Here is a 16544-nt window from a genome sequence, read left to right on the forward strand (position 1 = left end):
GCCTAGAACATTGAAAATGCAAAAAAAGGATTCATTGCCACTACTCATCATCAGTTGAATCCACCAGAATAGGCTCCTTCACAGTGGAACCTGATAGCTCTGTGTGGGGTATTAAAGTGATATGCTGCTCAATTCGGCTCAGCCGACCACTCTACTTCTATAATTGAAATTTAATTTTTTGAAATTATTTGATATAATTCAACTGACCCTCGGGGGCTACATGCATGTCAAGAGGAAACTGTTATAGAGCTTTCACCAGAGTGCTCTTTATCATCCAAAATACACAGATTATCTGGTAGTATTGGGTTACTCTTCCACGAGTGTGTCATAGATCGAGGATCACTGCTTGCCACTCATCCATATCTAATTTAAAGTCCTCCGCAGTCTGTCAAATCTTAGCCTCCCACTCCGTAATCAATTCCTTTACCAGGTTGGAGCTACTGGCATGGTAAGCTTGAGTCGCTTCCTAAATTATGCGAGAGGTCGACTTGCGCCCACGACCTACCCTAGCCGCCCCTTTGGAAGAGCTAGGTTTCCTTTTAGGCAACGAAGTGACCTTCCTCTGTTTTCCCCATCCTCGGCCTTTGTTGTCATTTTTCCTTGTACTAGTTACATGGGCCATGTTGTTGATGTTGCCTAACAAAGACTCTTATTTTCCCAATTTTGGGTACCAACCAAAACAGTGTTGCAGTTTGGGTGCTCGATGCTACCAAAGGTCGCGCCCACACTACAGACCTGCTAAATCAAATTCAAACAAAACCAGCCAAGTAAGGAACCAACACCACATTTTCCTACTAACTGGTTGCTAACATAGGATAAGGGTTCCACTGTTTTCATTCATCTTCCTCTGCCCATTACAGAGCCTGAATGGACTGGCCATGCTAACCATTTTTAGGGCCTTCGCAATGTATCGACACATTCCACAGATCTTTAACTTCACCGACCAAACATTATAACAGGAATTGAAAGGGAGATCGAGCCAACGACTACACGAAACCCGCAACCCACCAAACCCCTACTGACACAACTCCATATAGAATGCCCGAGCTATAGAAATGAAACACCCATACACAGAGAACAGATTAAAGTGAACGTTGTTAAGCCATACCCAACTCTAAAACCAGAATTAACCTCTATCTAAACAGAAGTTCCAAACCCAAGTGATTCTATTCCATAAGACGAGACTGACCTAGAAACTGGCCATCAGGGTTCTTCCTCCTTCACCCCTCTACCACCAGAGGGTGTAGCCGGACTTACTTGAACCCCTGGCTCGACTGCAAGCTGTACCTAAGCCGAAATACTCTGGAACCAAACCCAATTCTTCATAGACCCAACCCACTTTGTGTTCTTTCATGCTTGTGTGTGGGGGACTTCCACATCCATCACCCTTTACCACCGAGGCCATGCATGCACCCATGCGAGACAATCATATGCCATACTCTATAGATACCGATACGAGTAGGACAATGGACTGAGACCCAACTAGGAACCCAGCGAGGCCATGCCTCTAGCACTTCTAGTGCCCATCACCCCATAGCCCATACATATACTTTTCACTAATCAAGGGTCAAATAGATTGCTCGATACTAAAAAAATTTGCTAAGTTAAGACCAAAAACATATCAGTGAACGCTATGAGAACCTGAAGACGACGATGACTGCATGCTCCCTAAAATTCCCCTCACACCAGATCCTCAGGAGCGTGAGTTCACAGACTACCTTACTCAACGACCCAAATAGAATTCTTAGCACACCAAGTGTCCTTAAACCTCTGTCACCTTTGAGTTGGGGAATTTAATGTTGCATGCATACCACCACCACTCTAAGTGTTGCATGCATGCAAAGAGTGGCTAGAACGATCTTTAGGATTCACATTAATCGTTGGGCCAAGACAAGCCTATTGGAGCCAACTCACACCTTGATCGGGAAAAAGTAATTAAAAAATATTTGAACAAAAAATGACCTCACATTTCTTTTTCAAACTCATGTAAACTTACTTTAACAAAGCAAACAATAATAATATAACAAATACCTATTAATATAAAAATAACTCAATCATATTCCTATAATGAATATGTGTAACCTTTGGCACTTTTATTTCTACCAATAGAACCTCTTTCGAAAAAAAAGATTTTTATTTAATATAACATTGGTAATTTTGGCGGAAATAATTTTTAAAGTTATTAAAATTTCTTATTATTATTGGCCTTTGCCTTTTTCTAGGTATTAGTTTGTCTTTGACCAAACATTTATGATGCTTATACATAGTTTAACATTAGGAATTCAATTTTTGTTCTTTTTTATTATTATTTAAATTTATTTATTTGTAAGGTGATTGGTTGAGGTTTTATTATGGGTTGTTTAGTAATTTCTATTTCTATTGGTTACTAATTTTTTGTTTTTAGTTTTATTTCATTTTTATTTAACTTTTTTTATTTTTATTTTTCTTTAGTTATAATTTTTTCACAATCAATTTAAAATGACTCATTATTATATTAAAAACATATTTTAATAGATTTAATTAATAAAAATTATATATATTAATAAAAATAAAACATATAGACATAAATATATGTATGTTAATATAAACAATATTAGTGAATCATATTTCTTAATTTTTGGTGATGCCATTCAACAATACAATATTTTATTATATTTTTTATAAAAAAATTAATAAAAATTATTGATAATTAATGAGTGGAAAAAAATAATAATGTGACCAAAAAATTATATAATTATTATTTGAAAATTTATACCATTATAAAATAGTGCAATTATATAAATTAAAATGTTGGTAAATATAGATAGGCATCAATTCATAATATGCATCAAAACACTTACTACATAATATTTTTGGTGTTGCTAAAATTGGAAAAAAAAATCATAAAGCTAATTAAATTATAACTTTATTTTAAATTATTATCATTATTATTAATTATAAAAAAAAATAATATATAAGTCAAATATTTATATATTTAAAAAAACATAAAACAAGATTCTTACTCATGACTATATTTTTTTCATGGAAATTTTTAATTTGTAAATAGACTTTGTTATAATACCATGTGTCAATACCATGGTTTATCAATACCACATGCTCAAAAAACTATAACTCACTTCATATGAAACTTGTTAAATTAACATTTTTTTAATTAATCAATTTCATATAAAGGGAAAAGTAAAGTATAACTATTTTAGAGATAAATATCAAACTTTGATTTGTGTACACTGTTATGAATATTCTAAAATATTTAGTGAAGATTAGATTTCTACTATCCACTTAATAATTTTTTATAATTAAATAAAAATTCTAAAAAATTTACTCCAAAATAAATACATATATCTGTAAATCTAATTATAAAATCATTACAACATAATTTTTAAATTTCTATAAAATATAAATTTAGTATAAAAAAATATTATTTGAGATTACAATCTAATGATATTCATTTATCAAAAATATTACATTTACTAATTAAATATAACATCAGTATCTAATCATTGAAAATATATATTTTTATTTAATAAAACTATAAAGTCAAGGATTTTAAATATAAATATTTGATATGGTTGAAAAGATTTTTTCAACCATAATGTATTTTCGTATGCCTTCTCCAACATATTTTTAATACAAACTGATCCCCACATATATATACACACACTTTCTGGCTGGGTCATTTTTATAATTTTCAATTTTTTTAGTAATTGATTTTTCTTTTCTTAATTTTTTATATTTTCATTTTTTTATATATTTTATATGTTTTTCATTTAAATTTTGTTTAAATATCATTTAATTTTTAGATATTTATTTTTATTTTTATAAACTGAAAGACATTGTCAAATTTCAAGTCAAACGCCCTTTTGACTGAAAACCCAAAGTATACTCAAGCTGCTGTGGAATGGTGTCGGGACTAACGAGGCGTGATTCAAAGGATGCAATTAGATTATATAACGTTGGATTAGATTAATATTGGCGCGAATGTATGCGAGTCTGGCATTTTCTAATTTGATTGACGTGCAATCTCAATTAAATTATACGACGTTACATTTGTTTAATATTGGCGTGATTGTATGAGCATGAAATTTTTTATTCATTCCGTTGAGATCTACTTTCAATTCATTCCATTGAGATTTAATATCAATTAAATTATGTAACGTTGGATCTGTTTGAAATTTCGCATGATTTTATGAGAATGACATATATAATTCTTTATCTTTTTTCCAGAGGAATTTGTTGAATTCTCATGACATGGGTGGATTCTCTAAAACATGCTTTTTTTCACATTCATAAATAAATTTGAATAACAAATCTCCTAACCCATAATACTTTACTTATATGACTTTGAATAACAGATCTCCTAAAGAAAAAACCTTACAATTCTGAACAATTACATCTATGTAACTTAGCAATAAATATAATTTCCATGGAAGAACTTGACCTAAAATCACTACAATGTTTTTTAATAAAATTTGAGAAAACAGAGGTAAAATCATACTTTCTACTATGAAGGAGCGATATTTCTCTCAAAAACCGGCTCTGTTATTCCTCCCCATTATTTTAATTTTATGTAAACGCGATGAAGTCAAGTTCTTATTCATTGATTACGCGGCAGTTCTTCCTCACTTCACCAGTCAGAAAAGTTTCAGGCGTCACTATATTTCCCATCTTCACCATTGAGTCCGAGAACTGCTTGGCAAACTCCAGAGCGTCAGTAGCATAATCTTTGACAATATGCGCCGTTAGTACGCTCCCCAGTCCACCTGAATACATGACTTGGTCAGAGTTGAGGAGCCCTTCCCCATTCACTAAGTTGACGTAATATGAATTGTCGAACAACGTTGGAGTTGCATGATCCAAGGGCGATATGTTGTCATCGCCACCAGATGGAGGGCAAACTGCTCTCAGTCCAGATGCATAAAGTTCATTGCCTTCACTCCCGCCATTATAAATCCTTTGCCTAAAATTTGTGCATCGAGCTTGTCCAATTGTGTGCCCACCTGCGCAAGGAGAAACTCTAAAAGATTTTAACAAAAGTTTATCTTCACAAAAATCTGTTAAATATATGTAGATTGCAGATTCCGCAAATATCTCGGAGATTATGACCATCGATAAAGAAGGGAAACAATTAAACCCTCTTTTAACTGTAAGAAATATTCTGAGAATCTAAAATAGACATAAAAATAAATGCCCACAAAAATCAATATCCAAAAATGCTCCAGAGTTGGTATTCACTGACCAGCAAGTGCCACCATATCTGTGGCTGTGAAACCTTGTAATAAAAACTTTTCAATGAGAGTCTGGATGTTTGAATTGGGTGTGGGAATGTTGTTGTTTGCCTCGCTGAAACTAGCGCTTCTTGAGTCCTTTCTTCCCAATGGGACGCCCCAGTCTGGGCCTCCGGCCTGGCAAGTAACAAAGAAGAGACTTAAAAGAGGGATTTAGGAATTTTATATCAATAAAATTTGATTAAGATCCTTTTAACATTTTGTAGAGGATTTTTTTGGATGAATTTTATATGAATAGAATTTGATTAAGATTCTTTCTTACATTTTGTATGTTGGAATTTAATTCCAACTGCAACAATGAACAGCTGCACAGGAATCTGATTTGCAGTAAATGTTAAAGGTGTTCGGTGCAGCCAAGTCGCCTTTGATATTTTTGCACATAAATATGCATTAAAGTTTCAGCTGATTTCCCCTGCAGACAGCCGACTTGATTTTGATAAAGGCATCACCGCCTTGCTGCAATAAATTCTGAGATAAACATTAGAAGATATTTTGTAATAGTTTATTGTTTTAATCAGATATTTTTCAGCATATAAATACCGCACAACAGTTCTGTTTTTAAGGTTAGAGAGAAAGATAGAGAGCAGAGGAGAGCACGCAGCAGCGTGAGTATAGTTTTCTGTTAGTGAATATGGAAACGCAGCACACAGCAGTGTTAAGAGTTTAGCAATATAGCGCAGCAGCGCTGGAATGTGATTTTTGTGTTTTGAAGAAAGAATGTGCAGCAGCATGAGCTCACATGAAAGAAGCCCTTTTGCACAGCAGTGCAGGGACTGAAAAGTAAGAGAGAGCAGCAGCGTTAGAAGAAGCAGCAGCAGCAGCTGAAGAATCACACAGAGCAGAGGAAAGCATGCAGCAGCGTGAAGAAGAGGAAGAAGAATAATTTCAGAAGAGTGAAATGCACAGCAGTGCAGAAATTTGAATGTAATATTTTTTTATGTTCATCTGTGTGGAACAGAATCGTTCCTTAGTGAATTTCTGAAGTAGATGTTCAGCAATAGAAGTTTTTGAAATTCCCTCTGTATGAGGAAGACAAATCTGTAACAGTTAGTTTATTTTGATAAATACAAGTTAAATTTTTCCTGTTGCTGTTATACTGTCATCGTTGCTGAAACACGACGATCAGCGTTGCTGAAACAGCTCGTAACTCAAAAAATTACCTGACGTCAAAATTACGTTGCTGAAACACCGTTGCTGAAACACCTGTTTCAGCAACTGACAAAATTTCCTGTTGCTGAAACACCGTTGCTGAAACACCTGTTTCAGCAACTGAAAAAAAAACTGTGTTGCTGAAACACAGTTTCCAGCAAGCGAATTTTTCTGTTTTTCTGTGTAAAAACAGAGTGCGATTTTTTGTCTGTTTGTTATGGGATTTATCAGAAAATTCCATCATGGTATCAGAGCTAGTCCAGGCTCTTTGAAATGTTAAAGAAGCTGAAGGAAGATTTCTTGCAGCAGCAACTTCTCCAGCAGTGTGAAGACTCAGCCAAGAAAGAATCTAAGGTATTTTTCAAGAATATTTTCTGTGTTGTTATTGAAGAAACAGTCAGTGATTTTAAAAACACAGTCAGAGATTTTAAAGCCTAGAATAAGAATGGCAAGGTCAAAGAAGAAAGCCTCCAGACCTGTTAAAAATGTGTCCCCCCTTTCTACTAAACTAGAAGGCAATCCATTAGACTACAGTCTATTTGAAGTTCCAAAGTTTGATGGAAACTTTGATGTATGGGAAGTAAAGATGAGGGCTTTCCTAATGTTTGAAGGGATTGAAGTCTGGGAGTCAGTGATTGATGACAGCAATATGGATAAAGAATCCATGGAGTATGATGCACAAGCAGCAAAGACTATCTTGGATGGTCTCCCCGATTCAGTGAAGAAGAATCTTGGAAAATATACATCAGCAAAGGATATATGGGAGAGACTGCATGACCTTCATGCAAAGGGAGCACTGACCATGACAATGAGTCAAGAAGAACCCATCATAGGAGCTGAAAATGAAAAGTTTGACCTCATCAAGCTTCAAGTAAAAGAAAGGGATGAAGAGCTTGCCAAGATTAAGAAGGAACTTGATGAAAGCAAGAGGAAGCATCATGAAGAAGTCATGTCTATGACAAATCAGTTGAACAGAGCAAAAAAGCAGGAAGATGCCTTGTCAAGTCAACTTGAACAAAGGCACATAAGAGTGAACAAACTTGTAGAAGAGATTGGACAGTACAAGGCAGAGGTCTCCTCCCTTAAGTCCGAACTACAAGAAGCCAAGAAGCAGGCAAAAGGAGCTGAAAAGAAAATGGAGAGCAGTCAAGCAGAAATCTCCAAAATGAAGTCTGATATTATCTCCCTTAAAATAGTAGCAGCTGAAGCTACTCGTAGCAAGGAAGAAACTGAGGGACAACTAGCAAAGAAAAATAATGAATGTGAAAAGTTAGAAGAAGAGATTGTCCTCCTCAGGAAGAAGGTTGAAGGGATGAACAAGATCATGAAGAGCTCTCAAGCCTTGGATGATATGCTCAGCTATCACAGATCTCCATATGATAAATCAGGACTTGGGTATGTAGGTGAACCCTCAAAGAAGGATGAGGATGCTTTAAGCAAAGGAGATGTGAAGAAGTCAGAAAGAAGGTATGATGCTCCTAGTTCCAGCAAAGGCAAGGAGAAAAATGAAGGCTGCAATAGAAGAAATCCTGCTCCAAGCATAAAACCAGCTACAAGAAGAAATGTAGCTGATGTCAAAGAGGCAAGATGCAATGGTCATCAACAAAGGATCTCAAGGCAGCAAGGCTTCAGAAGTATATCAACGAAACCTCCATCTCCCAGGTACCAAAGTTCATTTCTTGGTTATTGTTATGCTTGTTCAAACTTTGGTCATATGGCAAAAGACTGTAGAGCATTTTATGGAGATAGATGTTGTGGTCCTCGACAATCTCCAAGAAATAATTTTGCAAGAAGAAATCATGAATTTTTATTCATGAACAATGTTGAATGTTTCAAGTGTCATAACATTGGGCATATGGCACGTGACTGTAACTTGACATGGGCCTTTACACAAGCTAAACCCATGCAAAAGAAGAAAGTTACACAAGTATGGAGGAGGAAGAAAACACAGTCCGAAAGTCCCTTGAGCTCTCTAGCTGATCTAAGTTTCTTTTGAGAAGATTCTGCTGAAAGAAGATAAAGCATACACTAAAGGGGAGCTTGTAAATTTTTGTTTGCTGAACTGTATTAACAGTCATTTGTTGATGGAGGATGTATTGCAGCGCAGCAGTTGCAAATGAAACTTTTGTTAATCCCTCTAAAAGGTAATATGCAGCCGTGATGAAATCAGCAATGTTTTTGCTTTGTGTTTATGCAATATGCACAGAAATGCATAAAGAAGAAAAGATGGCAGCGTTGAAATGTAAAGAGAAGCAGCGCAAGAAGAAAAGTATTCAAAGCAAGAAGATCCTCACAGCAGTGGGAAGACAGAACATAAAACAGCAGATTTTTAATGCACACTGAATGAATGAGAATGTGTGTGGCAGCAGAAAGCCAAAGGAATTGCACAGTAGTGCATTGTGTAAAAAAAAAATGAAGCTGAAGATTGTGTGAAGCAAGGGTGTAAAAAGAAAAGGCAGCACCCCATGTTAATTTTTTTTTTGTTGTGTGGAGAATGCAGCGCAAAACAGCGTGATGGCAAGAAGGAGAAGCACAGTAGTGCGAAGAAAATGAAACCAGAACTAAGAGAGAATGAAGAAATGTGTTTTTACACAGCAATGCAAATAAGAAAATGCAGCAGCATGAAAATTTTTGTTGAAGAAATGAAAGGTAGTGGCACAGCAGCAGTGCGAGTGTAATCAATGAAGGGGAGCACACAGTGCGTATTTTTGTTGTTAAATGTGAAAGGAATGCGCAGCAGCGCAAGAGCAATTTGAGAAGTTATTTTATGCACAACAGTGCAGTGATAGAGAGAGTGCTGAAACAGCAGTGCTGAAACAGCAGTTGCTGAGACAGCAGTGCTGAAACAGCAGTGCTGAAACAGCAGTTGCTGAGACAGCATAATGAGACAGTGTTGCTGAGACAGCAATGCTGAGACAAAGTTGCTGAAACAGAGTGCTGATAGAGAGTTGCTGAGATAGCAGTGCTAAGATAGCTGTATATGCAGCAGCATAAATGTATTGAAATTTTTACACACAGCAGTGTAATGTTTTTCAGGAGAAGACAGAGTCTGTAATGAATAGCAGTATAGAGCATATTGCAACCTGAGTGCCATTGTGAAGAACAATGCGAATGAAGATATTTTCACACACAACAGTGTAAAATATCAGGCAGACACAGTAGTGTCAATTTGGACAGATTGAAGTGCCTCTGAAGTAGGCATGTTGAAATCCCTCTGTTAAGAGGAAGATTCTCTCGCTGTGTTTTGGAGCAACAATGCATTCTACAGGCGTGTTTCAGCAACTGTCTGCCAGATGCTGAAACACGTGTTTTAGCAACAGCCTGTGTGGCTGAAACTGTAATTTTCTGAGATAACAGAAATTGGTTGTGGAACTGAAGCGTTCCTTGGTGAATCCCTCTGTTGAGAGGAAGATGCTTTTCAGCATAGTCTCAGGTAAACCCCTCTATTAAGAGGAAGACAATTTTAATTGGTTGTGGAACTGCATCAGAAGCAGTTGGTGAATTCCTCTATGAGAGGAAGTGTTTGGGTACAATTGAATGCCCAGCAGTTGAAATTAAGGGGGAGTGTTGGAATTTAATTCCAACTGCAACAATGAACAGCTGCACAGGAATCTGATTTGCAGTAAATGTTAAAGGTGTTCGGTGCAGCCAAGTCGCCTTTGATATTTTTGCACATAAATATGCATTAAAGTTTCAGCTGATTTCCCCTGCAGACAGCCGACTTGATTTTGATAAAGGCATCACCGCCTTGCTGCAATAAATTCTGAGATAAACATTAGAAGATATTTTGTAATAGTTTATTGTTTTAATCAGATATTTTTCAGCATATAAATACCGCACAGCAGTTCTGTTTTTAAGGTTAGAGAGAAAGATAGAGAGCAGAGGAGAGCACGCAGCAGCGTGAGTATAGTTTTCTGTTAGTGAATATGGAAACGCAGCACACAGCAGTGTTAAGAGTTTAGCAATATAGCGCAGCAGCGCTGGAATGTGATTTTTGTGTTTTGAAGAAAGAATGTGCAGCAGCATGAGCTCACATGAAAGAAGCCCTTTTGCACAGCAGTGCAGGGACTGAAAAGTAAGAGAGAGCAGTAGCGTTAGAAGAAGCAGCAGCAGCAGCTGAAGAATCACACAGAGCAGAGGAAAGCATGCAGCAGCGTGAAGAAGAGGAAGAAGAATAATTTCAGAAGAGTGAAATGCACAGCAGTGCAGAAATTTGAATGTAATTCTTTTTTTATGTTCATCTGTGTGGAACAGAATCGTTCCTTAGTGAATTTCTGAAGTAGATGTTCAGCAATAGAAGTTTTTGAAATTCCCTCTGTATGAGGAAGACAAATCTGTAACAGTTAGTTTATTTTGATAAATACAAGTTAAATTTTTCCTGTTGCTGTTATACTGTCATCGTTGCTGAAACACGACGATCAGCGTTGCTGAAACAGCTCGTAACTCAAAAAATTACCTGACGTCAAAATTACGTTGCTGAAACACCGTTGCTGAAACACCTGTTTCAGCAACTGACAAAATTTCCTGTTGCTGAAACACCGTTGCTGAAACACCTGTTTCAGCAACTGAAAAAAAAACTGTGTTGCTGATAAATCCCATAATTGTAAACTAATTTTAGATCAAATTTTGTATAGAATTTTTAATTTTGTTTTTTTTTGATATTCCACTTATTCCTGTTATTATTTTCAGTTTTGGTCTTTGATGATAAGCCAAATGTCTTAAAAAAAAAAAAAAACAATATTAAAATTTTTATAATTTTTCCAATACAAATAATTATAAAAATCTTTACTCGTTAATTTCTTACCTATTAAAAATCACGTCCAATAATTAATTTAAATACAATAAGTTAGAAACTAATAAAAAATTGATTAAAATAATATTAATCACAATATTTTCTAAATATATAATTAAATCTTAGAAAAAAATTAAATAATTGATTTAACTAATATTGTTCCCCTTTCAAAATATTCTCAAAATATACAATTCGATTAAATCAACTATGAAACAAATATATATTTTTTTGGACATTCCACTCATCCTTGCTTTTATTTTTAGTTTTAGTCTTTGATGTTTGATGACGGGTAAAATGTCTATTAAAAATATTAAACCATATTAAAAAAATTATAATTCTCTATATAACAACCATGAAAATCTTCACTATTTGATTTTTTGTATATTAAAAGTCACGTCAAATAATTGATTTAAATTATAATAATCACATTTCATAAATATTTTCAGAATATACCATTAAATTAGAAACCAGATAAATAATATTAATCACAAAATTTTCGAAAATATATAATTCAATCTTAGAGAGTGAAATTAAATAATTGAGTTAACTAATATTGTTACCCTTTCAAAATGTCCTCAAAATATACAATCCAATTAAATCAACTAAGAAACAAATGTATGACGTACCAGCACAACTGCATCTCTAGCAGCCAGGGTAAGTATATCAGCGCAAGACACAATACCGGGGCACACAGCCTCTAGCCTTTCCTTGATGGCATCTATAACTTCATATCCTCTCAGCGAATTTACATTTGGGCTCGCTGTTTTCTCCCCTATAAAGGTGGGCGTGTCATCCAGCAGCACAGACGCATCGCATCCCTGCATTAATTCCAAATATTATAGCAATGACTAAAAATATTAAATTTTAGAGCAGAAATAAGCCAGTAAAAAATGTGTAATCAAAATTTTGTTTATGTTACAAGGTTTTCTTGGGACAAAATCGGATTTTGAATTTATACTGATTGCAGATTTTAAAAATATTTCAGAATTTAATTGGCTTATCACGTTTTCCCATCAGATAAACAGAATGTATAATAGTCTTATAATAAATAGATAAGTGGAATAATAAATAGATAAGAAGAGTGAAGCATTTTTATGTTGATTGCAAATTTCCAAAATATCTTAAACATTCAAGAAAAAAATTAATTATTTAATCAATTTAGGAACAATCACATTCTAAGATATTCCTAAAATCTACACCCCATATAAAAAAAATAGAATATACATCCTAAATATTATAACAATGGGATGCAAAACTTTGGTGACACAATTTTAATCCAAAAGCAATAAAAACATATGATTTTGAATTGTGAAAATTAAAATACAGTACCTGCACAAAGCAATCGTGAAAATGGAGGCGAAGTATGTAGGCTGCCACACGAGCTTCTTTCGACGTCGCTAAATGCATTTCTGAACTTACAATGGGAACTACAAAGGGGCATGACTTCTCGTAATAATCTTCAGACAACAACGCAGCTGCAAGCTCTGAATGAAGTGCCGGAATGGATGACAAAGCCACAAGCTCTGATGTTTGTCCATTTCTCACTGTCGAATGTACGCCCTATGAGAAAATATTGGAAATCGACCGCTCTGCTACTTGTTTTACGCTCAAGTTGACTGCTGGGTATCTACGATCCGGTCATTTAATAGGGACGCATAATATCTTTCAGGGTCGATAAGTCTTCAATTACCTAAATTACAGATTGCATCTGTGAATTTCTTCAAACTGATCACCAACACAACCAAATTCATAGAATCAATAGTAACTTCTCCGCGTGAGGATATATACTCTGCTAGCTGTCATGGTGTATAATAATGTTGTCGTGTATAGCATTCTTTTGGAAAAGATATTTTCCGGAGGTTGATATGGAAGGTTAATTGGCTAAGATATGGAAGGCTAATTGGCTAAGACACTAAGAATTGATTAGAACGAAATGGTTAGCACGGAAATATTTGCAACAGCCTTTATCATTAACCAATACACCAATGTGTATATTTATCAAATCACCCAACTCTTCAGAGACATTTTTAACTCCAGAAAGTATCATTCTCAGTCGTCACAAATAGGCAAATTGTAACTTTCTCTCTGATGCCATATGATGCCATATGTTTCAGATTGAAAGGCATACGTAATTTTATATGTAAAAATCATAATTAAATTATTAAAATATTATTCTATGTATTTAAAATTATAAATATTTTTATAAATAAAATAGAAAAAAAAGACTACATATGTGGAGAAAACTTGTCTTTTAAGTCCTGGGGTTATAGCTTAAATTAACAAGAATACCAAAGATTCATAACCAAATCCGTTAACTCACGAATTTATGTCAAGTATCTCAATTCCTTTACGTTGTACAAATAAAACTCATGTTTAAGCTCTTTAGCTTTGGAAAAGAAGAAAGGAAATCACACTTTGAAAAATACAAATCAAATATTTCATTGCAGGGTCTTTTCACTTTTATTAAGTTTTCGAGTCTAAGAATTCTCAATGAATTACATACTTTAATAGAATGGATCGCTATTTTCACTCAACAAATACGTTTAATCTTTTGAAATTTACCTTCCTGTCATTGTCAAATCAATTGAGTCAAAAAAATTAATATATACATTGTATGAAAATGATTTATGCTTTTAAAATTTTCAAATTAATAGATTTATGCCTGTAAATTTAAATCTCTTTTCCTCTTCTTTCCTTTTAACAACTGATTTACATAGATCTTTATAGTAATATTAGAAGCAAATTGCACTCATAAATGTAATCTCCTTTCGGTGCTTTTTGGCAACACCATTTTCATATTGAGAGTAAATTTGCATTTGTAAATTTGGATCTCTTTCTTTTTCTTTTTGGAAAATTATTTCCATATACCTTTAAACTAATATTAACGTTAATTTTTGTGTCTCTAGTGATAAGTACTATGTTTATTTTATCATTTCCACAAATGATAGGCTCTTATTATTTCCACAAATGAACAAGTTTTAAGAAATAGATATTAAGATAGTGACTCAAGTAGTGAGTCAACTAGTAGCATTCCATTTGATTTTGTCTTCCATATGAAAACCATTTTTTATATATCTTCATGGTGACATAGGTCTTTTATTTTTTTCCCTTATGTCAATATATGCTAACTTTTTCTTCTTCTTTTTTTCTTCTTCTGTATGTCTTCATAGTGACATATGAATGTTGATGACTTAATGAAAACCTTTGTAATTTTACCACATATGTCCTCTATCTTGTTCAATTTGGCTAGAATTCATTTGGTTCTCCTTATAGTCTGTCTTATCATACATTTCTATATTTAAAAGATTCATTGCTTATGTATCATGAAGGAAACAACATCACACCCTCCATTGTCACTTGCAGTGATAAACAACCTTAGTGATAGAAAAAATCTATTCATGCAAAACTCTCCGCAAAACATTGTCAATGTGAATTTAAATAGGACAAGAAGACATAGACATAAGAAAAAACTTTTCAAGTGGATGCCTTTGTAAAACATCATTTAAATAAATTTATCAGCATAGAGCTTGCTACACATAGCTACTGCATGGATACTTACAGCCTAGGGTGGAAGCTAGGCTTTGCGAATATGTGAAAAAAATTACCTTGAATCTTGTGTTTTTTAGAGTCCTCAAAGGCTAAGGTTGATACCAATTTTTAATATTCATTAAAATTGGCTGGAAGACATATTTGTCTCTCCATGTAACACTAATCAAATGTAATGGAAAGAAATAATGAAAAATAAATTGTTATTTTGCTCCATCGAAAACAATTTGGAGAAAGAAAAGAAACATACCATAGAGCAAACCTAGCATGTATGAATAGGGTTTAGAGAGGTCCTTGGTCATGTACTTGACAGGATTGGAATGCTTATCAAATCTACTTAAGATGAACTCAGAATTTTCATTTGAAAATCTAATCTGATGTAAGAAATTAGGTGTGTTTTCATTACATCGTGAAAAATATAAGACATGTAAGAGAGTTGTGTCCTTACAAATTATTAGGAAGCATCCATTTACAATATAAAGAGATTGGGGAATTCAAATGTTAAGGAAAAATGTATTCTAGTTGAGCTGCGAGGATTTAGGATTTCATGTTTTGAAGAATCCCATCCCCAAATGGATTCCTCTATATGTAAAATTTATTGGGTTACATTGTGATTCTATGAAATTGTTGCAGACGTCGAAAGCAATGCCTGCCCCCAATGAGAATAGAGTTATTTTTCAAGCTTGTTATTCACCATCACAAAATAAAACAATACTCCCGACAGGTAGATCATAGGTAAAGTCCAATCCTCTGAAATTTCAACCCAATTATTATATTGTGATTAGTATAGAAATTGGAAACAATAAGAACTTTTTCCTGTTTCACAAAGTTGAAGTGTGTTATAAGGCATGCATGAATTAACATGCCTTAGGAGTGTCCCTTTTTCCTCAGATTCCTTTCATATTTATTGGAATGGCCAATTCCCTGGAGCAATGCCACATTTATATTACTTAAGGCATATTTCATATTGAATATGGCTTGGAATTATAAATCTTTGTCCGATAGAGATGATTTTTTATTTGGGCAGGTGATGTGCTACCTAGAATCAATGTTGTGAAAATCATGATCGGGATTAAATCAACAAGGGGAAAAAATTATAAAAAATCGTAAAAATCGGGAAAAAATCATAAAGTACAAAAATATTCTTTTTTTTTTCAATTATTTTAATATCTAATTCAACTACAACATAAAATAAATAAATTGACACATAAATATGATAAAATAACTAATATATAAGATGTGTAATATCATTTCTAGTGCTACATCACACATAACAGTGAATCATGTCCTGAACAGTAAGTCTTGACTCCTGAGCCCAAACTCAACCTCAAAATATCAACAAAAGATATAATAATGTATCTCATATCATGAGTCATAATGTCATATACAATAAAATGAACCAAATAACCAATACTACTGATTTCCTCTGCCCCTTTTGCGAGAAAATGCAGTAGCTTTCCCTTTCCCTCTAGATGTAGGTGCCGAAGGAATTGACAGTGGACTCTGCTATGCTCTAGAAGCTAAAGAACTAGGAGCTATAGGAGGTAGACCACGTCCTTTACTGGTGGCAAGGGTAGCGTGGGTAGGTGGTGTCACCTCCTCCTCCTCCTCCTCCCCCTCTATGCCTTCCACTACCTCCTACTCTATCCAATCATTGACACGCTGCATGAGAGGCCTCTCTACCTCAACGCTCCCAATGAGATGGCATCCATATCAGGTATCTTCTCAAGTTGTCTCACCCACAATCGAAGATTGTCGTAGACATATACCAT

General features: G+C 34.3%; 1 protein-coding gene across 1 annotated transcript; it reads right to left on the reverse strand.

Annotated features, from left to right (window-relative positions):
- Positions 1-4520: 4520 nt before the first annotated feature.
- LOC149223455 (peroxidase 4-like) lies at positions 4521-16544 on the reverse strand. The gene is made up of 6 exons (XM_089387915.1): positions 16456-16544; positions 12917-12951; positions 12556-12770; positions 11853-12044; positions 5237-5402; positions 4521-4997 (listed from the first exon to the last, which is right to left on the reverse strand). The coding sequence occupies exons 1-6, from the start codon at positions 16542-16544 to the stop codon at positions 4591-4593; spliced, it is 1104 nt and encodes a 367-aa protein (XP_089244041.1). The 3' UTR covers positions 4521-4590.

This window comes from Pinus tabuliformis, chromosome Q (genome assembly GCF_031772625.1).
Source record: "Pinus tabuliformis cultivar Carrire ecotype Pingquan chromosome Q, CPIR1, whole genome shotgun sequence".
NCBI lineage: Eukaryota > Viridiplantae > Streptophyta > Pinopsida > Pinales > Pinaceae > Pinus > Pinus tabuliformis.

Coding starts and splice junctions, on each gene's coding strand:
- LOC149223455 (XM_089387915.1), bottom strand. CDS start 16,544: ATGGTATATGTCTACGACAATCTTCGATTGTGGGTGAGACAACTTGAG. Junction 12,952..16,455: donor ATCTCATTGGGAGCGTTGAG/GTAGAGAGGCCT, acceptor GTTGGTGATCAG/TTTGAAGAAATTCACAGATG. Junction 4,998..5,236: donor AGATATGGTGGCACTTGCTG/GTCAGTGAATAC, acceptor CTCCTTGCGCAG/GTGGGCACACAATTGGACAA.